Consider the following 23,633-nt stretch of genomic DNA (forward strand, 5'->3'; position numbering starts at 1 on the left):
ACAATTTCGACTGGGACAACACATCGATCCTGGGACAGGCTAAGCAAAGACATGCCAGAGAATTCCTAGAGGCCTGGCACTCCAACCATAACGCCATATACAAACACATAGATCTAGATACCATCTATCAACCCCCCTCAGAAAACGAACAGGAAATGACATCACCACAAACCCCAGGGACCCCATCCAGGACAAACATAAATAGAAAGCAGGAGACAACAGCTTCCCTTCACTTGGAGGTCGCCACTGATGATGTTACCTAGCCAGGTAATAAAATGTCTGGATATCAAACCTACATCTCAGCGAGCAAGCCTACACCCTAAACCTCAACCTGAGCTACAAATCTTCACAAACCTTGCAAAAAGTTGTACAAGGTGCTATGGAAATGCAAGTCTTTCTCATGGTGGAGGCTACAGATCCATCTGGTGCCCAAATGTGGAATTGCAGCCAAGTTCCCAGCACAACTTCATACCAACAGCAGGACTCCAGGTTTCAGATCAAACACTGCTTTTATTTCGAACAAAATCACTAATGATTAATGTCTATTGAAGAAGTGCTGGTCCGGATCTGCCTGCACAAAAGCACTTTCCTCTGCTGGTGTCTGGTTAGTGGGACTCCAGCAACTCCTCTGACACGTGTAGATTAACACCGTCCCAAACTCCACACTCTGTTCTGCAAAAAGAATATTTTTTTTTGTATTTTTCATGAAAATAAATGTTTCTGACAGGCTCAAAGTCGAGAAGGATATATCACAGGCCAGCAGGAGGCCAATCAGCCCATCCTAGGAGAGGGGTGGATATGATTGGAGCAATAGGAGGGGTGAGCTGGAGAGGGAGGATGGAACTGCAAAGATGCATGACAGGTCAGAATATTGTTCATTTTCTGAAGTTTTAATCCAATGATTAATAGGGAGGGAAACAATAGCGTATGAAAAAAAATAGTTAGAAAAATAGAACAGATAGCAAGAGTTTCAATAGTTATTTAAAAAGTGTAAACAAAGTGAACATTGACCTGATCGAAAGGAGTCTGGAGAATTAATAATATGAAAAAAGAGGAAATGGCCGGTAAATTGAACATATAGTCTTCACTATACAGGATACAAATAACATCCCAGAAACAGGAGGGAGGCATTCAGAAAAAGTATAGTCACCATGGACTGGGGCGGTCAGTTGTCTGGGTGGTCAATGCAGAGTGATGTGAACAGAGTGGGTTCAATTCCTGCACTAACTGATGTTACCCTGAAGGACTCTCCCTGTCAACCCCATCTCTATGACTCTATGACTCTCTCCTTGCCTGAGGCGTTGTGACCCTCAGGTTAAACCTCCAGCAGCTGTCTACTCTCGGATGAGAGGAGCTCATGGTCTGGTAAGACGATGGACAACATGACCATTTACTGAGTAAATTGTTGGATGCAGAAGTTGAGTGGCCTGAGCAACTTTACATTCGGGTATAGCAGGCGTGGCTGGCGAGACAGTTGCTGCATTGAGGAAAATGAAAAACAAATTCACTAGATTTCAGGCAGTTTCCATTAGAGTGGATGACCATTAATGTGACTCCTTTTTTCAAAAAAGAAGAAAGTAAAGTAGGAATTTATAGGCCAATTATCTTAAAATGGTAAAGCTGTTCCTTAAAGACATAATTAGCAAGTCCCTTCATCCCATCACTACTCCTCGCCTAAAGCCCAAATGTTAGTGTGAAAGTGTATGTGACTACAGCACCTCAGACTAGTCCAAACTACTTGACAGACAATGATATGGTTTGGAAACATTGTCACTGATATCGGAAACTCAGCAGCCAAATTATGCACAGCAAGCACCCACAAACAGCAATGTAATGAGTAGATCAGCTGCTTTTAGTGATGCTGGTTGAAGGGTGTTGTCCAGGACACATTCCTTCAAAATATTACCTTTCGGGATCGACAGGACCTTTTACTTTGATCCTGGGGCAGGCAGCTCTTTGGTTTAAATCTCACCCAAAAAACAGCAGCAGAAAATCATCTTAGGACCCGGATGTGTTTTGTGTCCAGTGTCTCTGATTGGAGAGTGTGCACTGGATCTCAGAGTGGACAAGAGTAGCCATTGCAGGGAGCTATCACAGGGTAGAGCACAGAGTGGCCTTCTACTGTCATTCTCTATTCACTTTCAAAAGCTTGACTCGTACAAGTGTGATGCTCTAAGTCCAATTGACTGGACAATGAGTGTAAATGCAGATCCAAAGAAGGTGGAGATAAACCTGAGCAGTTTGTACAGGGTGGACACAGTGTCTGTGAGCAGATCCTTCCCTTTGGGCTCAGTAGAGAACTTCCCTTTTCTTGCATACCTGGGAGTGATGACCAAGTGTAGTTTTCCGGATTGGAAGATGGGAATCAGCTAAACTCTGATTGAGGTAAAGGGTGGGGGCACATATGGGAGAAAAGGAAGAGATGAAGCACAAGGAGGGTAGGGTTGGAATAGCCCCATTTCTCAGTGATTTCTGAGAACAATTTCTCAAAATTATCAATCAATTCTCAAACAGCTGAACCTCCCCTGAACTGAGTCTGTCTGAAGAAGAGTCACCAAGTGGCTATTGGTGGAAGTGCAACTCTCGCTGTAACAACTTCACCAATATTATACAGTTATGTGTATAGCACCTACAACACAGCAACATGTCATGAGCACAAGTGTAAATCAGAATTTTAAAAACTGATGGTGAGTTTTAGGGAGGGACTTCCAGAGCTGAAGGTACAGCCGATCAGTGGAGGGACTGATCTGAGATCAGGAGGGAGGATCTGAGTTGCGGTTTGGAGGATAATTAGAGGGGGTGGTAGGGAGGTGTCTAGGGAGGGATTTAAAAGCAAGGAGGAGCATTTTCATTTTGAGAAAATTGGCAGCTGGTAGTGGTCAGTTCATGTTAAACAGAACTCGATATTAGGAACTGCTGGGGTTTGGGTGAACGCTGGGGCAGGGTGTGTAAAATAGGGGCAGGTGGGGAGAAATCGGCCAGAATAGAACTGTCATGACAGGGATCAGCCAACTAAGTCCAAGATGAGGAGGAACTTCTCCTGAAGGGAGTGAATCTGAGGAATTGTTTATCATAGTGGGCTGTCGAGGCTGGGTCATTCAGTACATTCAGTGGTGAATGCACAGGTTCATAATCAGTAAAGGAATCAAGGGTTAAGAGGTAAAGGCACGAAAATGGGGTGGAGGATAATCAGATCGCCAATGATTTGATGGGCTGAATGGCCTACTGCTACTCCTATGTTTTAACATTTTCTGTAATTTAATATCGCTACAACCTCTCTCAGTATCATGTGCCTCTATCACAGATTGGAGACAACCACATCCCTCATGCAACCTCTCTGAAACATTTAATTTTCTTAAATATAAAACAGTAAAGGGGGGCAGCTGCAAGATTTCAAGCTTCATTGATGAAGGAAAAATCATTTCAGTCACAAACCTCTCCTCTAAACCTGTGACACAGAGTGAAGGACTACATTTCTCTAGCGCCAGGCAGAACCTCAGTCCGAATGACTTGACAGACATTGGTATGGTTTGGAAATGTTGTCACTGATGTCAGAAACTCAGCAACCAAATTGTGCACAGCAAGCTCCCACAAACAACAATGCAATGAACAGATCAGGTGCTTATAGTGATGTTGGTTGAAGGATATTGTCCTGGAGCTGGGATGGGTTGGGGGGGGGGAAGGAAGGAGGAGATGTATTCCTTCAAAATACTGCCTTTCAGTATTGACAGGAACTTTTACACTGATCCTAGGGTAGTCACCTCTTTGGTTTAAATCTCACCCAAAACAACAGCAGCAGAAAATCATGTTAGGACCCTGAAGGTGTTTTATGCCCAGTGTCTCTGACTGGAGAGTGTACACTGGATCTCAGAGTGGGCAGAGTAGCCATTACAGGGAGCTATCACAAGATAGAGCACAGAGTGGCCTTCTCCTGTCATTCTCTATTCACTTTCAAAAGCTTGACTTGTACAAGTGTGATACCCCTGAAACTCACTGTCAGTCCGAGGTGAGAGACAGGCACAGAAGTGGAGTTAAGGGAACAACTCAGGTGAGCTATTACATTATGGACTTGCAGAGCAGATTCGAGGGGCTGAATGGCCTACTCATGCATCTTATGACCCAATGATCTCATTACTGTTTCTGATATTACAACAATGCATTAGATTATGATCCTGATTGAGACATATAAGATTATTAAAGGATTGGACACTCTGGCAGCAGGAAACATGTTTCCACTGATGGGTGAGTGCCGAACCAGAGGACACAGCTTAAAAATACGGGGTAGACCATTTAGGACAGAGATGAGGAGAAACGTCTTCACCCAGAGAGTGGTGGCTGTGTGGAATTCTCTGCCCTAGAGGGCAGTGGAGGCCCAGTCCCTGGATTCATTTAAGAAAAAGTTGGATAGAGAGCTCTCAAGGATAGTGGAATCAAGGGTTATGGAGATAAGGCAGGAACAGGATACTGATTAAGGATGATCAGCCATGATCATATTGAATGGTGGGGCAGGCTCGAAGGGCAGAATGGCCTACTCCTGCATCTATTGGCTATTACTTAGAGTGTGGAAACAGGCCCTTCGGCCCAACAAGTCCACACCGACCCTCCGAAGAGCAACCCACCCAGACCTACTCCCCTACATTTACCCCTTCACCTAACACTATGGGCAATTTAGCATGGCCAATTCACCTAACCTGCACGTTTTTGGACTGAGAGAGGAAACCGGAGCACCCAGAGGAAACCCACGCAGACACACGGGGAGAATGTGCAAACTCCACACAGACAGTCGCCTGAGGTGGGAATTGAACCTGGGTCTCTGGCGCTGTGAGGCACCACCGTGCTGCCCAATAACCAATCCAATCATTATAAGGGCAGAATGAAGATGGGAAAGGGCTATCCAAATGTAAGACCCTTTTTAGTGTCTTCAAGTACATTATAAACAGAACAAGACAATCAAGGTTCACCCTCAGTAACCATCGTGTTCAGGCACCAATCCCCCAGGTCCTAGCACCTACCTTGGCTGCTTGAACCTTTCAGCATGTTAACCAGAGCAGGCATCAGCTGGAACTCAAACACCCTGGGACTGGTACAGAGCTCACACACAGAGGCTGCTGACTCCATTCCCAGTGGGGACAGCAGTAATGGGCTCCCATTCCAGCAATACCTGAGGCATAATTTCAACACAAATCAAACAAAAGTGTTAGATCACCATGAACTGACAAACCAATATAATGCCATGGCAGTAATTCAGACCCACAGCAACTGGCATTTATATAGCACCTACCATAATTGAATCTCCCCAAGGTGCTTCACAGAAGTATAGATCAAACCAAATTTGTCCCTGAGCCATGTGAGTAGGAATCAGCAAAGATGAACTAAGCTCCCTCCGAGGGGTAGGTTTGAAGGAACACCTTAAAGCAAGAATTTGAGGTGGAGTTTGGGGAGGGACTTCCAGAACATAATGGCCCAGCCGCTAATGGCAGAGCAATGGGAAGTGGGAATGCTGGAGGAGTGCAGAGATCCCCTGGAAGAAGGGGAGTAGGGTGGACAGAGGCACTGGAAGGATTTGAAAAAAGGAGGAGAATTTTAACATGGATGCATTACAGGACCAGGGTCCAAAAACTCTGAGCACTGGGAAGGGGGTGGGGGGTGAGAACATCTTGGAGAGAGTCAGGAGAGGGGTAGCAACGTTTGGATTGGGCTGATGATGAGAGCTCAGAGTGTTGGAATAGCTGGAGATAACAGTGAGGAAAAGCATCTCCTTCCACTAAGAGACAAATGGCGATGTCCTCAGCTCAGACTCTGCTACTCATTCTCTGAACAGGACCTTCGTGTAGTTAATCAATCAGCAGCAGCTCTAGCTGAGAGGCCAATATTCCTGGCTTACACTCAGTAGGTTGGAGTTTGAAGGACAAAGCTCTCGGCTGACTCTCTGGGATAGTTTAGGAGGACTGCTTCACTCTCCGAGTTAACAAATATAGGGCGAGGTTAAAGCTTGGCCCTTCCTACCTGCCGTGTAAACCCCATACAGCCGCTATTATGAAGCAGAGATGGGGAATTCCTGACCGCGACCTCGTCAATATTTATTCCTCAACTAACAACATTAGAGACAGATTACCCAATCACTTTCACCCTTTTTGGGATCTGACTGTTCACAAATTGGCAGCCATGATTCATATAGTTATGGGAAGGCAATAGCCTAGTGGTATCATCGCTCGACTATTAATCCAGAAACTCAGCTAATGTTCTGGGGACCAGGGTCAAATGGCAGAGGGTGGAATTTGAATTAAATCTAAAGAAATAAAAATCAGGAATTAAGAGTCTAATGACCATGAAACTATTGTCAATTTTTGGAAAAATCCCATCTGGGTCACTAATATCCTTTAGGAAAGGAAACTCCATCCTTACCTGGCCTGGCCCACATGTGACTTCAGACCCACAGCTATTTCCCATTTCCTGGACTCTCAGCTCGTTCAGGCACGATTCTAACTTACCTGCAGACAGCTAGCCTCACCAAGCTGGCACAGGCTCCAGTTTCTCCAAGGCCCGGCTTTGCTCAGCTTCAGCAAGTCAATCCTGACAGTGGGTTTCCATCAACCACACTCTCAGCTGCCCTGACTTCCTCATGGCTCAGATACCCTGAGCCCTAACTGGTTGGAGTCTGCTAACAGCACTGACATTGCATGACTAACTGGTGTGCTCCTGTCACCGTTGGCCTGTTCTGAGGGTCTGACTGAAACCCATGGAATAAGCCCCACTCTTACTGCTCAATAACCAGGAGTGTAACTCTGCATTGAAAGCTGTGGTTCAGGGATGTTACAGTAGTCACAGATGGCTGCTTTATACAGTACAAATGGGTATAAAGGACAAGTAAATTTCGTTATAGTCGGCCCTCTGGAACTTTTTGATTTATTTATTTATGGGATGAGGGCATCTCTGGCTAGGCAGCATTTATTGCCCAACCCTAATTGTCCAGAGGGCAGTTAAGAGTCAACCGCATTGCTGTGGGTCTGGAGTCACATGTAGGCCAGACCAGGTAAGGATGGCACTTTCCTTCCCTAAAGGACATTAGTGACCCAGATGGGTATTCCTGACAATTGACAAAGGTTTCATGGTCATCATTAGACTCGTAATTCCTGATTTTTTCTTTAGACTTAGTTCAAATCCCAACCTCTGCCCTTTGAACCCTGGAGCCCAGAACGTTAGCAGAATTTCTGGATTAATAGTCTAGCGATGATACCAGTTGGCTATTGCCTCCCCTTAACTGTGTGAATCATGGCTGACAATTTATGCACTGTAAGATCCCACAAAGTGTGCAAATGATTGGATAATCTGTCTCTGTAGCATTAGTTGAGGAATAAATAAAGATGAACAAACTACCAGAAGCTGAGGAATTGCTCAGAGAGTCTGTGACACAGGGCTTCTGAGGGCAGTCCAAAGCTAGGTCTTCATAATTTTGAGAGAGAAAATTGAAATCTCTTCTGACGAAGTTTGATGACCCACCGTATCACGGGCATTTAGAGGTGGCAGGAGGCACTATTTTGATTACACTTGCTATTTGATGTGCTCTCTAGTGTTTAGACAAGGTCAACCTGTTTCCCATGTTTGCCTCATGCTGCTTCTGGATATTAGAGTACAAACAGTATTTATATTTGTACTGTTGAAACCCTTTGTCAATAAACTCTGCCATGATGCTTAACTAAATTTGGTTTGTAGTAAACTAGTTATCGTTTGTTAACTACAGAATCCTGGCTGATGCATTTCTAAACTAAAAACAATCTGACACCTACATGATAGGAATAGCAACACCCTCAGCACATTCTAACCTCGTGTCAAAGAGTAAAGGAGAGGAACTTGGAAACGGTCAGTTCACTCCCACTCGCCAAGCTCCACTTCACAAACTCTATCATTGGCTGCAACGTGCTTTGGAATGCCCTGTGATCAGTAAGGGCACTATGTAAATGCAGGTCCTTTCTTTCTAAATTTGGGTTGTGACAGAGTGTTAGAACACAAATACTGTTGTGGGTAATGTACTGTCTCAGCCATGTGCAATAGGAGAGTGTGTTAAAGTTCTTCAGTACTTGTGTGTTGTGGTCAGTGTATCATGTATTAGAGAGCGTATTGTGAACTTTAGTGCCTGAAGTCTCACTCCAGGTTCCCGTTGTTTGTGTCTATCATATAGATGGCTGTGTCATGTTCAGAATGGAAGTGATGAATGTAAACAGGTCACATTGTAGTGACACCCGCCCACCACTGGTGGTGCACTAGGCCTTTAGCTTTGCACTTCCCAATTCCTCTGTTTGTTCCGAGGATATTCCCATGCACCAGATTCCTATGTGCTCAACAACTCTAACCCTCTGCAGCCCAGATTTCCGGGATGTAACCATAAAACAAATCTCATCAAAAATTAATGGTTGGGGTATTTAAGTGTTTATTGGTTGAAAGATCTCCCATCCTCTAGCCCAACCAGGAAAGCCCAGGGCTCCAGGGGATTGACTGATGCAGTTTAAAAAAAAGTCCAGTTGGGGTTCCCTGGGACACCTCACCTTAAAATCTGATGAGGGCAGCTGGAAATGCGTTTCATGAATTTGTTGAACGTTCTGTCTCTGTGTTGAACTTGACTCTTCTCATATGTTTCTGGAGCTCCTTCACCGTCACAGCTGAGGGGGAGGAACAATAATGTTACACACGTTTTCCACAGTTCACAATCCTCAGGGGGTCATTCCATCGTTCTCTGGACCACAAAAAACCAAAACAACTGCGGATGCTGTAAGTCAGAAACAAAAACAGAAGTTGCTAGAAAAACTTAACAGGTCTGGCAGCGTCTTTGGACAGAAATCAAAGTTAAGATCCGGTGACCCTACGTCAGAAAATGAAGGGTCACTCGACCCAAAACGCGAACTGATTTCTCTCCACAGATGCTGCCAGAACTTCTGTTCTTGTTGTAGCCCTCTGTCCCACAGCCAGCTGGGCATGGCACATGACTGGGCAACTCTCCAGGACCATGTGAGGAACATCAACAAGATCCCAAACATGTCCTCAGCTGAGGTATCAACAGGAGGAGGCCATTCAGCCCCTTCTCCAGCCTGTTGGACAGGAACAGGAAGTAGTCAAGTAGTCTTCTCCCACTCAATTCTTCCATTACTTTCTACATTCTGCATACAGTTTTCCAGGCTTCATTAACAGGGCCATAGAGCACAAGAGGGAGCAGGCGATGCTGAATCTGTACAGGACATTGCTTCAAGCTCAATTGGAGTATTGTGCACAGTTCCGGGGAGCACACTTTGGGAAGGATATGAACACATTGGAGAGAGTGTGGAAAGAGTTTACAGGAATGGTTCTGGGGGTGAGAGCCGTCAACGATGAGGACAGGTTGAAGAAGTTGGGATTGTTCTCTTTTGAGACGGTGATTTGAGAGAGGTTTTCAAAACAGAGTGAGCTGGGCAGAGTACAAAGGGAGAAATAATTACGGATGGATGACCTGTGTTGAACCCAGATTACAGGATAGTGATTGGAAATCTTTGGATAACTGATGTAGTTTTATCCAAAAACGGAGAAACAGTATTGGTGGATGTCAAAAGGAGTAAATCGTTTGAGATTGTTTTCTCAGTGAGAACCAGAAGGCACCGTGTTTTGTGAAAGGATGAAGTTTGCCATTCACTCCGTGAGCAGTTAGGTTCTGGATGTCTGGGTAGGGTCATGTTCCAGTGCACTGCATGGGGAATTAATGAGAAACAATGTGCAGTGTTCTGGGAAAGACAGGAGTTTGGCACCAAATGAAAATGCTCAGAGAGAGACAATACAGGAACAGTGGGCCTCCTTCTGCACTGTAACCATCCCATGATGAGTGTTTCTTCCCCCTTTCCCGTGTACCTCGGCTATTGCCAGCAGTGGGTGGAGGGCGGGGAGTGAGGATCAGATGTTCCAGGTTTGTCACTGGCCCCTGGTTCTGGCCCCTCCAAAGAGAGAATCTCTCACCTGGAGAGAGGCAGCTGCTCCACACACACCCCCTCCCTCCTCTGGTACTCTGCTAGTAGCTCCTGCTCATGCTTGAAGCTGCTTTGGGAATGGGAATCTTCCTCCTCCATCACGCTGATATAGAACGGCTGGAATTCTGGCACTGTGCTTTGAGAGACCAGCCCCTGGCCCTCTGCTCCCTCCAGCAGGAGGGCCTCCAGTCGGGATGTCTGCTCCGTCACCTCTCGTTCGGAGTCGGGGGCTGGGGTCTGCACTACTCCCTCAGTGCTGGACCCCCAGGGTTCCTCCATTCCCCAGTCATCAGCCTCGGGACACCAATCCTTCACAGTCACAGGAACAGGGACCATCTTCTACAGAAACAACAACAATAGATTGTAATGAGAACCTTGTTGATATCGACCATCACACAATCCAAAACCATCCTGCATCAGAACACAGTAACCCCTTCCCCCAGCCTGTGGGGGCTGTGGGGCACAATGGGGTTAGATTGCAATTTAACATCTTCACTGGAGCTGAAGACAAGTGACACCACTGTGCTCTGGCACCATCTTGGATGACAGAATAAATTACAGAAATGGTAAAATACTGAATAAATAATATTAAATTGATGTTACTGAAACTGAAACAGCTTCAAACGTTTATCTTTCCTTCTCGGTATCCTTCAGCCTCTCTAATCCCCCAGTCCCCACCATCTGACACCAGCCCCCAGGCTCCAGGCAATCCACACCCTTCCTGCCTCCACTGTGATGAGATACACGGTGCTCCCTAAGCACCAACCCTCAAACAACACCATGCTCCCTCACCGCTGACACTCTCTCTCTCTCTCTCTCTCTCCCTCTCCCTCCCTCCCTCACCGCTGACACTCTCTCCCTCCCTCCCTCACCACTGACACTCTCTCTCTCTCTCTCCCTCCCTCACCGCTGCCCCACCCTCCCTCCCTCCCTCACCGCTGCACTGCCAGAGTCAGCCCTGGATTTGTAAACAAGTTTCTGAGACAGAGTGAGAGTGCTCCTCATTGAGCCAGAGCTAACCATCTGGACAGGAGGGACAGAGGGACACTGGGACCGAACGACATGGGGACCGAGCGAGACTCTTACCTTTGCTGTAGTTTCCTGATTGAGAGGGGTCTCTAGGCATTCGGAGCGCAGCACCTTCCAGCTGGAGAACAAACGGTGAGACCATTAGCATCGTCCAGGATGTTCACCCGCACCCCCACCACTTCACTCAATCAGTCTGTCACCAAACCCCTCCCCAATACTCACACCCCCTCATTTACTCAGTCTGTCAACCCCCATCACTCAATTGGTCACCAAACCCTCACTGTCACCAAACCCCTCCCTAAAATTCACCCCCCCTCACTGTCACCAAACACATCCATCACACTCACACCCCCCACTGTCACCAAACCCCTCCCTAAAATTCACCCCCCCTCACTGTCACCAAACCCATCCATCACACTCACACCCCCCACTGTCACCAAACCCCTCCCTAAAATTCACCCCCCTCACTGTCACCAAACCCTTGCCTAAAAATTCACCCCCCCCCACTGTCACTAAACCCTTCCCCAACATTCACCCTCCCTCACTATCACCAAACCCTTCCCCAACATTCACCCTCCCTCACTATCACCAAACCCTTCCCCAACATTCACCCCCCCTCACTGTCACTAGACCCTTCCCTAACATTCACACCCCCCCCACTGTCACCAAACCCCTCCCTAACATTCACTACCACCCCTCACTGTCACCAAACCCTTCCCCAATGTTCAACTCCTCCCTCACTCAGCCTGTCACCAAACCTTCCTCCCATCCCCCTGTTTACCCCGAGACTGGAGCCTGACTCAGATTAACAGGATTCCAGACAGATCCCGAAGCCTCAGTAACAAGTTGTGGAACATGATTGAAGATGGAACATGGGGTGATGTGAGAAAATCCTATCTGACCCAGTGAGGAGTGAGGGTATGGGATGCACAGCCTGGAAACGTGGAGCAGGCAGGTTCAGCTGACACATTGGATGGTTATTTGGGTTAAAATGGCGAGCAGGGCTCTGGGGCAAAGGCTGAAGGTTGGCATGGGGTAACTATGCTTGATTGAAGAGCTGGTATGGGCATGATGGGCCAAATGGTCTCCTGCTGCACTGCAACAATTCAGTGATTCAGAAAATTACTACGTGAAACAGTGGGGGTTGGAATGGAGTAAAATATTTTTTAAAAAATCGAACAAACCCTCACAGAATTAATGGCCAAAGACAGACAGAGTGGGACAGTGCTGTACCATCAATGTGGCCTGACCATTAAACACGGGGCTCTCCTCCTGTCACGGACACCTCAAAATCCATCCCATCCCTGCCCCCCTTCCCCACCTCCCAAAATCCAATGCACCTCTGTTTGGCATTTTGTTGATTTCCTTCGGGATAGCAGCTACTGCCCAAACTCTCTATAACTTCAAAGAATTAAAATCAAGTAAGTCAGACACAATTTCTCTCTAACAGATCCATCCGGACTCTCCTGGATTACCTGACCCTTTTCCAAACAACAATTTATTTTATCCCTGAGAATGGTTCTCAGCAACATCCCCACTGTGGCTGGATTGCCTGCCTGGATTTTCCTGGTTTATTCCTCTGGCCTGAAATGAACAGCAATAAGACATTAAAGATTTACTCACCACATAAACACAGTGGCTACAAGACCAGGTCAGAGATTAGGTATAATGCGGCAAGTAACTCCCCTCCTGACTCCCCAAAGCCTGTCCACCATCTACAAGGCACAAGTCAAGAGTGTGATGGAATACCCCCCACTTGCCTGGGTGGGTGCAGCTCCAACAACCCTCAGGAAGTTTGACACTATCCGGGACAAAACAGCCAGGTTGGTTGGCACTACATCCACAAGCACCCACTCCCTCCACCACTGATGCTCAGTACACACTGCAGCTGCTACCTACAAGATGTACTGCAGAAACTCACCAAAAATCCTCTGACAGCACCTTCCAAACCCACAAACACTCCCATCCAGAAGGAGAGGGGCAGCAGATACATGGGAACACCACCCCCTGCAAGTTCCCCTCCAAGCCACTCACCATCCTGACTTGAAATATCTCACCGTTCCTTCACTGTCGCTGGGTCAAAATCCTGGAATTCCCTCCCTAAGGGACATTGTGGGTCAACCTACAGCACATGGACTGCAGCGGTTCAAGAAGGCAGCTCACGCCCACCTTCTCAAAGGGCAACTAGGGATGGGTAATAAATGCTGGGCCCAGCCAGCAACCCCCATGTCTCATTAATGGTTTTTAAAGATCTATCTGTATCTTGCTGTTTCAAGCTCTGGAACAAATCCCCCTGATTCGCTCAACTCCAGCCAATCAGGTTGTCAGGGAGTGCTTGGGCAGGAGTGGTGGTGGGGGAGGGGAAATGGTCCTGATAGGTTAACAGGAGAAAGGAGTAAGATGATGACAGACTGGGATGGAGTAGTTGGGAAGTGATCAAGCATTAACACCAGCATGGACTAGTTGGGCGGAATGGCCTGCAAAAGTTAATACATTTGTTTTACAACAAGTGAATGCAACATTTCCTAATGGTCAATTTCTCCAGTGCCCACAGCAGAGGGGAGCGTACCTGTCTGATCGCCCACAGCACTCCGGTCGGAGACAAGCCAACACATTGATGGTCCGGTGGTAGGCCGAGCCCTCCAGGGGACAATACACCTGGACAATGTGAATAAGGGGATCACTGCAACGTGGACAGTGAGGATACTGCATGGTAATGCCAGGGACACAGTCCTGAGAGAGAGAGAAAGGTGGGGGGAGGGAGAGAGACAAAGAGATGATATCACTGTAAGAATTAAAACACCTGACCAGAGAAAGTCACTCAGCCCCTCGATTCAGTTCCACTGCTGCTGGTTCCTCATTAGCATGGCCCCGTTGTGAGATAAACATGTCCCCGTGAGAAACTACAGTTCTGGATCCAGTGGATCCCATTAAAAAAAGAGCAGGGGCAGCAAGGATCTGGAGTACAATGGAATGGAGAGCAGTGATGGCTTGCTTTTCAGATCAGAGCAAGGGAGACACAGTAATCTGATAGATGGAGGTGAGCATCTCCTAGTGTGCAAACTTATAGGTGACACACAACTTGGGATCATGATGAGTGATGGGTACTGAAAAAGGGAAGAAACTTGTAGGGCCCCAGGGATTGAGTGGGGGAGTGGGACCAAATGGGTTGAGGGATCTAGAATAGACTTCATGGACCAAACAGCTTCCTTAGAATCAGAGAGTGATTTATCTTTTAATTCCTTCAACCCAAAACTCACAATTTCCCCATGGCCAATCCACCTAACCTACACGCCTTTGGACTGCAGGAGGAAACCCACAGAGACAGAGAATGTGTGTGTGGAGTTTGCACAGTCACTCAAGGGTGGAATCAAACCTGGGTCCCTGCCGCTGTGAGGTAGTGCTAACCATCGAGCCACCCAAACAATTTCTGATAACATTCCTGTGAAATGTTTTGGAATATTTTACTGTTAAAGGTGCTTCATAAATGCAGGTTATTGTTTCTGATATACAGATTGGTAGTGAAGAGTCAATCTAATGGTTAAAGGCCAGACCTGACTGTGATCTGATCAATGAATACAAGTGTATTACTTATCTACATATTTAAAAAATAATTTGCACTTTTATAACATCTTTCACATCTTCAGGATGGCCCAAAACATTTTACAACCAACAAAACTTCTTTTAAGGTGTAGCCATTAATGTTCTGCAGTTAACCAATAAATGAGATAAACGATTGGTCTCATCACAATCATGTTATCGTTTTGTCAGAGCTGACTGCTGTTTCATGATTCATGTAGTTAGTTCAAATCACACATAGTGCATTCATTGATTCATTCAAGTTGTTATTCTGCTTAACTGAAACCAATGTCGATCTTTGTAATTTCACACCCAGGTGGCTCTGCTTCAGTTCACAAAAGAATGTACTCTGAGATTTTAAACAGAATTTGTTAATTCACAGCAGGAGTGTGTCACTGTCTAGACTAGTATTCATTGTCCATCCCAGAGGGCAGTTAAGAGTCAACCACATAGCTGTGGGTCTGGAGTCACACGTAGGTCAGACCAAGTAAAGACGGCAGTTTCCTTCCCTGAAAGGCGTTTGTAAACCATGGGTTTTTCCGACAACGAGCAATGGATTCATGGTCATCGTTAGGCTCTCAATCCCAGATTTTTATGGAATTCAGATTCCACCGTCTCCCTCAACAGATTCAGACCTGGTTCTGGAGTTCTGAAGGGTCACTGGACTTGAAACATTAACTTTGTCTCCACAACTGCTGCCAGACCTGCTGAGTTACTCCAGCAATTTCTGTTTTTTTGTTTTAGAGCATTACCTTTTTTTTGGATAAACAGTCTAGCAATGATACTACTGGCTGTTACTCATCCCAGACTGAAGGTAACACACCATTGTGTTCATGTTGACACACCTGGGTTTAGTTATTTCCATCTTGATTTGATTTATTAGTGGCAGGTACAGTGAAAAGTTTTGTTTTGCGTAAAGTACAGGCAAAGATTATAACACAAAGATCATAGGGTAACAGAACAGAGTGAGGAATACAAGGTTACAGCTGCAGGAAAGGTAGCTACGAACAGAGAGATCAACATTAGATTTGAAACTCTGGAGGTCCATTCAGAAGTCTAATAACAGTGGGGAAGAAGCTGTTGGTACGTGTGTTTAAGCTTTTGTATCTTTTACCTAATGGAGATTATAACCAGGGTGGGTGGGGAGAACCTGCAATTTAAGGCTGCATAATCCAAGTTTAAATTCTCTGAGACAATTGAAAACCTATTAGTGAACAGAACTATGTGATCACAAGAGGAGGGTTAAGAGGGAGTTACTGCAGGAAGGAGCAGTATTCTAGCATGCTCTCCATTGGCTTTGTTTCCATTTGTAATGTCTTAGGTGAGAAATAATTACATTTGACTATACATAATCTTTGTTTTATAGTTAACTTTGTAACAATGTGTTTTTTAATTTGCTACTGTGTAATCCTTTAGAACTTGATTCCTCAAGACCAGGTATTATCTGAATGTATAAGGAGCTCTCTTTATACACACACTATAATTATTATTCACTTTTATAAGTTGTTTGCATTAGTACTTTGTGATCTTCTTGATTAGTTTCACATAGTGTTGAAGTTACAAGCAACTTTTCCACTTTATCTTCTGTTTAAAACCACTTTCAGTTAACAGTAGAACATAGAACAATACAGCACAGAACAGGCCCTTCGGCCCACGATGTTGTGCCGAACATTTGTCCTAGCTTAAGCACCCATCCATGTACCTATCCAATTGCCGCTTAAAGGTCACCAATGATTCTGACTCTACCACTCCCACAGGCAGCGCATTCCATGCCCCCACCACTCTCTGGATAAAGAACCTACCCCTGACATCCCCCCTATACCTTCCACCCTTCACCTTAAATTTATGTTCCCTTGTAACACTCTGTTGTATCTGGGGAAAAAGTTTCTGACTGTCTACTCTATCTATTCCTCTGATCATCTTATAAACCTCTATCAAGTCACCCCTCATCCTTCGCTGTTCCAATGAGAAAAAGCCTAGCACTCTCAACCTATCCTCGTACGACCTATTCTCCATTCCAGGCAACATCCTGGTAAGTCTTCTCTGCACCCTCTCCAAAGCTTCCACATCTTTCCTAAAGTGAGGCGACCAGAACTGCACACAGTACTCCAAATGTGGCCTAACCAAGGTCCTGTACAGCTGCAACATCACTTCACCACTCTTGAATTCAATCCTTCTGCTAATGAATGCTAATACACCATAGGCCTTCTTACAAGCTCTATCCACCTAAGTGGCAACTTTCAAAGATCTATGAACATAGACCCCAAGATCCCTCTGCTCCTACACCTTACTAAGAACCCTACCATTAACCCTGTATTCCGCATTCTTATTTGTCCTTCCAAAATGGACAACCTCACACTTGACAGGGTTGAACTCCATCTGCCACTCCTCAGCCCAGCTCTGCATCATATCGAAGTCCCTTTGTAGCCGACAACAGCCCTCCTCACTATCCACAACTCCACCAATCTTCGTATGATCTGCAAATTTACTGACCCACCCTTGGACTCCCTCTTCCAAGTCATTAATAAAAATTACAAACAGCAGAGGACCCAGAACTGATCCCTGCGGAGCTCCACTTGTAACTGGGCTCCAGGCTGAATATTTACCATCTATCACCACTCTCTGACTTCAACTGGTTAGCCAGTTTTCTATCCAACTGGCCAAATTTCCCTCTATCCCATGCCTCCTGACTTTCCGCATGAGCCTACCATAGGGAACCTTATCAAATGCCTTACTAAAATCCATGTACACTGCTCTACTGCTCTACCCTCATCCACATGCTTGGTCACCTCCTCAAAGAATTCAATAAGACTTGTAAGGCAAGACCTACCCCTCACAAATCCCTGCTGGCTGTTCCTAATCAAGCAGTGTCTTTCCAGATACTCATAAATCCTATCCCTCAGTACCCTTTCCATTACTTTGCCTCCCACCGAAGTAAGACTAACTGGCCTGTAATTCCCGAGGTTATCCCTATTCCCTTTTTTGAATAGGGGCACAACATTCACCACTCTCCAGTCCCCTGGTACCACCCCAGTTGACAGTGAACAATGAGCTTGGCTTATCAACTGTGGGGAGCCCAGAGCATACAGAGCCCCACCCGAAACAAAGGTGCCAAGAGGAGATTACAAACTACCCTCTCCTCAAAGTAACACTAAGGTGGGCCCATGGATAAGTGACATCTTGAGGAACCAGTCAGGAGATGGTGGGAAGTATCAGTCAATGCTCATCACCTTAAGAGCCAATTAGAGATGGAGCATACAACCCATAAACTAAACAGAAGTGAATCTCACCCCACCCAGGCCACCCAGAATGTAGGTTAGTAAGTCCTCACAGAGAGCTGTGCAGAGACAGGGTTTTTAAACAAGCTGAACAGTTCATGTCAAACACAGGGAGGCTATTCAGCCTATTGTGGTAGACTAGTTCTTTACAACAGTAATGGGCTCTGGAGTATCTGGGCTGACCAATCTTTTACCCCCATCACTGTCAGGGCAGGTCCTGACAAAAGGTTTTGGCTCAAAATGTTGACTCTCCTGCTCCTCGGATGCTGCCTGACTGGCTGTGCTTTTCCAGCACCACACTTGTTGACTTCCCACATCAGCAGTCCTTACAGTCTCCAGGACAGACTATTTGGAGGTGCTGGAAATATGGTTTCGAGGGGCCAGGGTGTGTACAAAAATTTGGGAGGAGCCTATCGCCAAAGTGATGCAGAAACTGGGCTTTTGAGTGTATTGCTCTCTCTCCATTGCAGGTAAAAATCTGGTCTTCCACTGTGAGGTAGTGTTGGTGTTGCTGTACGTGGTGCAGGTCTGGCCCATTCCCTGAGCTACCTTCCATTTCATTTGGAGGTCTAGGATGGACTGTGTCCACGTGGACACCATGTACATAAACTCTGGATTGGTGTGAGGGGGGCGGTGAGTTTAGGGTGTACCCAATGCTGCCCTCATCCTGATGGCGCCCTTTGTGTGCAGCTGCATTAAGCTGTGTGTAGACCCTTGGTACACAAACACAAATGTCACTGCATCCTGAGGTTCTACCCTTCCCCAGTGTTGCGAAGGATGGGATTGGCCTTTGTGCCACAGAACACTCCAAATAGTTGGACCATTCGGGTATCACTGGTTCCTCAAAGCTTGCAAAGGAGAACACCGTTGACCACCGGTCCATCAGGAAGTGGTCAGTACATAGCATCCTGGAGACCCTGTGGGAATAGGAGAGGGTAGATCCTGATGGGTTATTTCCTGAGCAGACTGTCAAAGTCATTTGGCAGAGACGCCTCATCACCAGAACGTTCTAACAAGCACCAAGACATCATTCAGCAGGTGGTGAGAAAGGCACTACCTGGGAGACCCTTCATGTACACTGCACTCCCTGCACCATCGCACGCTGCCCTCAAAGTGGCTTGGGGAGGGAGGGAGGGGGGGGGAGATGTGCCTTTGTAAAGGAAGCCTGGGTTGTGTCGAGGTTTGTCCTGAGCAGCTCCGTGACACGGGACTCTGTGCTCTACCGTCTGTTCCCCGGGATTCACCGAGCCAAACATCGACTGCACCGGGAGGACCATCAACTCAGAGAAAGACGCTCTTTGGTCTGCCCGAAACTTGTTGGTGTTACAGAGCAAGGAGTTGACCCTGACCCAGTGTTACAGACTGATATCCTCTATTCCTGATGAAGGGCTTTTGTCCGAAGCGTCTATTTTCCTACTCCTTGGATGCTGCCTGTCCTGCTGTGCTTTTCCAGCATCACTCTAACCCAGATACAGGGCTACGTGTGATGGACACACTAAAGCTCAGAGTAGCTGCCAGGAGACACAGTGGGGGAAAGACCACTGTCTGAGGTCTTCCTACTGAAGTATAACGAAGGTTTGTTCAGTTATTGGACTCTCCTGGTGCCTCAAAATGAACATAAATCATTTCCTGCATGAGTAGAAAGTACCTTTGTTTTTGCAACTGCAGGGAACTTCTGAAAAATATCAAAATTTCAGTGTTTGGTTTTTTTCCTGCAAAGGCTATACAGATTACATTACAGTGTGGAAACAGGCCCTTCGGCCCAACAAGTCCACTCCGACCCGCCAAAGCGAAACCCACCCATACCCCTACATTTACCCCTTACCTAACACTACGGGCAATTTAGCATGGCCAATTCACCCGACCCTGCACATCTTTGGATGGTGGGAGGAAACCTGAGCACCCAGAGGAAACCCACGCAGACACGGGGAGAACGTGCAAACTCCACACAGTCAGTTGCCTGAGGCGGGAATTGAACCCGCGTCTCTAGTGCTGTGAGGCAGCAGTGCTAACCACTGTGCCACCCACTTCAAACTGACTTCAAACTTCTGAATGTACTTACAGATGTTTTTTTTATAAATAAAGTTTTTCAAAATAAAGTAAATTTAAAAAAGGGGTCTAGAGGGTGGTGGGAATTTGGAATGCGCTGCCTGAGAGGGATGGCTGAGGTGAGAAATCTTACAAACTTTTATAAAGGGAGTTGAAGAATGTGATGCTGGAAAAGCACAGCTGGTCAGGCAGCATCCTGAATGTCTCAAAACGTTGACTCTCCTGTTCCTCGGATGCTGCCTGACCTGCTATGCTTTTCCAACACCACACTCTTTGACTCTGATCTCCAGCATCTGCAGCCCTCACTTTCTCCCAAACTTTTATAAAGGACTTGGATGGACACTTGAAATGTCATAACATTCAAGGCTATGGAAAGTGCAACTAGTTTAGGGAGTAGTATATCTTTGGTGGCACAGACTCAATGGGCCGAAAGGCCTCTTCTGTACTACCCGATTCTATGAAGTTAGTTTGGAAAACTTGAGACTGTTTTCCTTCAAAAAGAGAAAGCAGAGAGGAAATCTGATTAAGGTGTTTAAATCATGGGGTGGTGGGGAGTGTGGGGAGAGTCATTTGAGGAGAAACTGTACCTACTTGTGAAAGGATTGAGAACAAGAGAACACAGATTTAGAAGTAAAACTAAAATACCACAGATGTTGGAAATATGAAATAAAAACAAAGTGCTGGAGAAATGCAACAGGCCTGGCAGTGTCAGTGGAGAGAGAAACAGAGTTAATGTTTCAAATCAAATACGACTCTTCTTCAGAAAAGATTTGAAGCAATTGGCAAAAGTGACAATGAGAAAAGAACTTTTGCATGCAGCCAGTGGAGAGGGTTTGGTACACACCGCCAGCAGGCAGATTGAATCCAGAAATGTAAAAGGGAACTTGATCATCATTTGAAAAAGGACTACATGGAGATGGCACACACTGAATTGCTCAATGGCAGAGCTGGTCCAGACAGGAAGGACCAAAAAGCCTCCACCTGCACTGTAACAATTCAATTATCAGCACATTTGATCCCTCGAGCCTCCCCCAGCATTCAGTTGGGTCATGGCTGATCCAGCATTCCTCAAATCCACTTTCCTGCCCTCTCTCCCCAACCCTTAATTTCCCACTCTGATCAAGAATTGATCTTAGCCTTAAATAAACACATGAACTCTGTCCACACAACTCTCTGTGGCAAAGAGCTTCAAAGATGCTCAGCCCACAGAAGAAATTCCTCTTCATTTCAATTTTACATTAGCATCTTAAATTCTGATACTGTGCTCTCTGGTCCCAGCCTCTCCCACGAGGGGAAACATCCTCTCAACATGGAGGGGCATGGATAGGATAAATAGACAATGTCTTTTCCCTGGGGTGGGGGAGTCCAGAACTAGAGGGCATAGGTTTAGGGTGAGGGGAAAGATGTAAGAGGGACCAAAGTGGGGAACTTGTTCACACAGAGGGTGGTATGTGTATGGAATGAGCTGCCAGAGGAAGTGGTGGAGGCTGGTACAATCACAGCATTTAAAAGGCATCTGGATGGATATAGGATTAGGAAGAGTTTGGAGGGATATGGGCCAAAGGCAGGCAAATGGGACTAGATTAGGTCGGGATATCTGATCGGCATGGACGAGTTGGACTGAAGGGTATGTTTCTGTGCTGTATATCTCTATGATGCTTAGCCCCTGAAGGATCCTCCTGTGATTGTGGGTGCAATCACTACAATCAGCCACAAGTTTTAAACAGAGGACATAATGCATCAATGCAAGGTATGGGTTAATTCTAAACTTAGCACTCTTCCTCATCAGTAAAAGTATTTGTGATATCTTGTTGTACATAGACCTCTAGTGGAGGTTATTTGTTTAAAAGTTTCGAGCCAGCCAGGAGTCGAACCTGGAATCTTCTGATCCGTAGTCAGACGCGTTATCCATTGCGCCACTGGCCCGCTGTATAACGGTGGCGCAGGGAGGCTTTAAGAAGTTGCGTCATGTAGTTAAGCCCCGCCCTCTGAGCCCTCCCTTTTTATGAATGGGGCTGGTCACGTGCCTCGGAACGCTGCGACAGCAGAAATGGATACACCGCGGCCTCCAATCCCCACATCCGCCCCCCCGGGTCCTGCCGCCCGCCGCGGTCTCTTACCGGTCTCCCGCCCACTTTGCTGGTCTCCCAGGAACAGCGGCTCCCTGCCCCGATCACTTCGTCCCGAAGTCCCAGTAAGACCGGCCCTGGCCTAGCCGTGGAACACATGCTGGCGGCTGCTGCTACTCGAGGAGCGAGGCCCGGCCGCGGAGCCAAGGCGGTTCGAATCCCGCCCACTCAGCTCAGCTGGTCTTTTATATCCTGCTGCCAAATGTGTCTTTATTTTGGTGCAGCCTTCTTATAATTATAATAATTATCTGTATAATTTCTCATTTTAAAAATGACTGTTGGGTAAAACAATATGTAATATAGAATAAATACGTTTTTGTGTTGTTACATTAAAAATGTAATTATTTTCAGAAAGACCATTTCATACAAACTGAGTGAGACTCAAAATTAATGAACTGGAGCAAACTCCATTCTAACAAACTGACGTGATGCCCCGGGGTCTACTTCACCCTCTCTCACTGTAAGAAACCTCTTCCTTGTGTGGACTGATTGACATTATGGAATAACGGAATCTCCTCTTGTATTGTAACTAATTACAGTAGTAATATGATCTACTCTTCACAAACACCTATCTATGAGAGCTCAGTTACTCTGTCTATAACTGTAAACTGTCTTTCCCACAACAGATAGGTGCAGGCAAGGAGGACCCCCCTGTCAGTAATCAGGGGCAAAAATAGAAGTTGCTAGAACAGCTCAGCAGGTCTGGCAACATTTGTGAGAGAAATCAGAGTTAACATTTCAGCTTAGAACCCCAGTCACTCGACCCGACACATTAACTCTGATTTCTCTGCACTGATGCTACCAAACTTGCTTTTCTAGCAACTTCTGATTGACAGCATCCACAATTTTTTGGCTTTTATTCAGAAATCAGGGGCACAGTTTTAAAAAAAGGAGCAGGTGTTCTAGTGAATCCCAGCGCAAACTGGGAGAACAACATCTCATCTTCAGACTAGGCACTTTACAGCCTTCTGGACTTAATGCTGAACTCAACACGTTCAGATTCTGAACCCACTCCCATTCCTTCCCTTATTATATTCTTTGTCACCAGGTCCTCTCTCCTCCCCCCAACCCAGTGGGTCTGCCTGTCCTTTCAGGTTTGCCAGGAGACACCCGTTTTTCTGCCATTCTCACATTCAGATCACTTAATCTGAATTTTCAGCATCTTTTTTCCTCCAGCATTCTAGACCCACCACTGCCACCCCCCACCCAGCAGACTTTGGCACAAATAGAGCCCCCTGAACACCACGTTAGCTCTGATGAACAGTCATCTAAACTCGAAAGATTAGCTTGCTCTCTCTCCAAGGATGCTGCCTGACCCACTGTGACCTCCAGCATTTGTTGTTTTCAGGTGGTTCCGAAGGATTTCGAGGAGAAATGTCTTCACCTTCACACAGAGGGTGGTGCGTGTATGTAATGAGCTGCTAGAGGAAGTGGTGGAGGCTGGTACAATTACAGCATTTAAAAGGCATCTGGATGGGTATATGAATAGGAAGGTAGAAAAGCAGGAGGCTGGGAGAACACAACAAGCCAGACAGCATCCAGAGGTGGAGAAGTCAACGTTTCGGGTGAAACCCTTCGTCAGG

General features: G+C 46.3%; 1 protein-coding gene and 1 non-coding gene across 3 annotated transcripts; both read right to left on the minus strand.

Annotated features, from left to right (window-relative positions):
* Window positions 1-490: 490 nt before the first annotated feature.
* Window positions 491-23,208, minus strand: pdcd2l (programmed cell death 2-like). 2 transcript variants are annotated; one of them, XM_043706526.2, is made up of 7 exons: window positions 22,042-23,208; window positions 13,585-13,748; window positions 11,073-11,133; window positions 9,976-10,325; window positions 8,544-8,657; window positions 5,013-5,161; window positions 491-667 (listed from the first exon to the last, which is right to left on the minus strand). In XM_043706526.2, exons 1-7 carry the CDS (start codon window positions 22,147-22,149, stop codon window positions 606-608), a joined length of 1,008 nt encoding a protein of 335 aa, XP_043562461.2. In that variant the 5' UTR covers window positions 22,150-23,208; the 3' UTR covers window positions 491-605. The 2 variants fall into 2 exon arrangements, with proteins under 2 accessions (XP_043562461.2, XP_043562460.2); XM_043706525.2 differs by having other exon boundaries at window positions 491-672; window positions 22,042-23,191.
* Window positions 21,775-21,847, minus strand: trnar-acg (transfer RNA arginine (anticodon ACG)). The gene has a single exon. It is a non-coding gene; the product is annotated as a tRNA-Arg (tRNA).
* Window positions 23,209-23,633: the final 425 nt, after the last annotated feature.

This window comes from Chiloscyllium plagiosum, unplaced genomic scaffold (genome assembly GCF_037043375.1).
Source record: "Chiloscyllium plagiosum isolate Xiang-an unplaced genomic scaffold, Cpla_swu_hap1 HiC_scaffold_17, whole genome shotgun sequence".
NCBI lineage: Eukaryota > Metazoa > Chordata > Chondrichthyes > Orectolobiformes > Hemiscylliidae > Chiloscyllium > Chiloscyllium plagiosum.

Bases quoted from the DNA above. Each gene is read 5' to 3' on its own strand.
- pdcd2l (XM_043706525.2), bottom strand. From the start codon at position 22,149: ATGTGTTCCACGGCTAGGCCAGGGCCGGTCTTACTGGGACTTCGGGAC. The intron at 11,134-13,584 runs GTACGCTCCCCT...TTTGTTCTCCAG, and splicing joins TGCTGTGGGCGATCAGACAG to CTGGAAGGTGCTGCGCTCCG. The intron at 673-5,012 runs GTAGGTGCTAGG...TTCTTTTTGCAG, and splicing joins GAAAGGTTCAAGCAGCCAAG to AACAGAGTGTGGAGTTTGGG.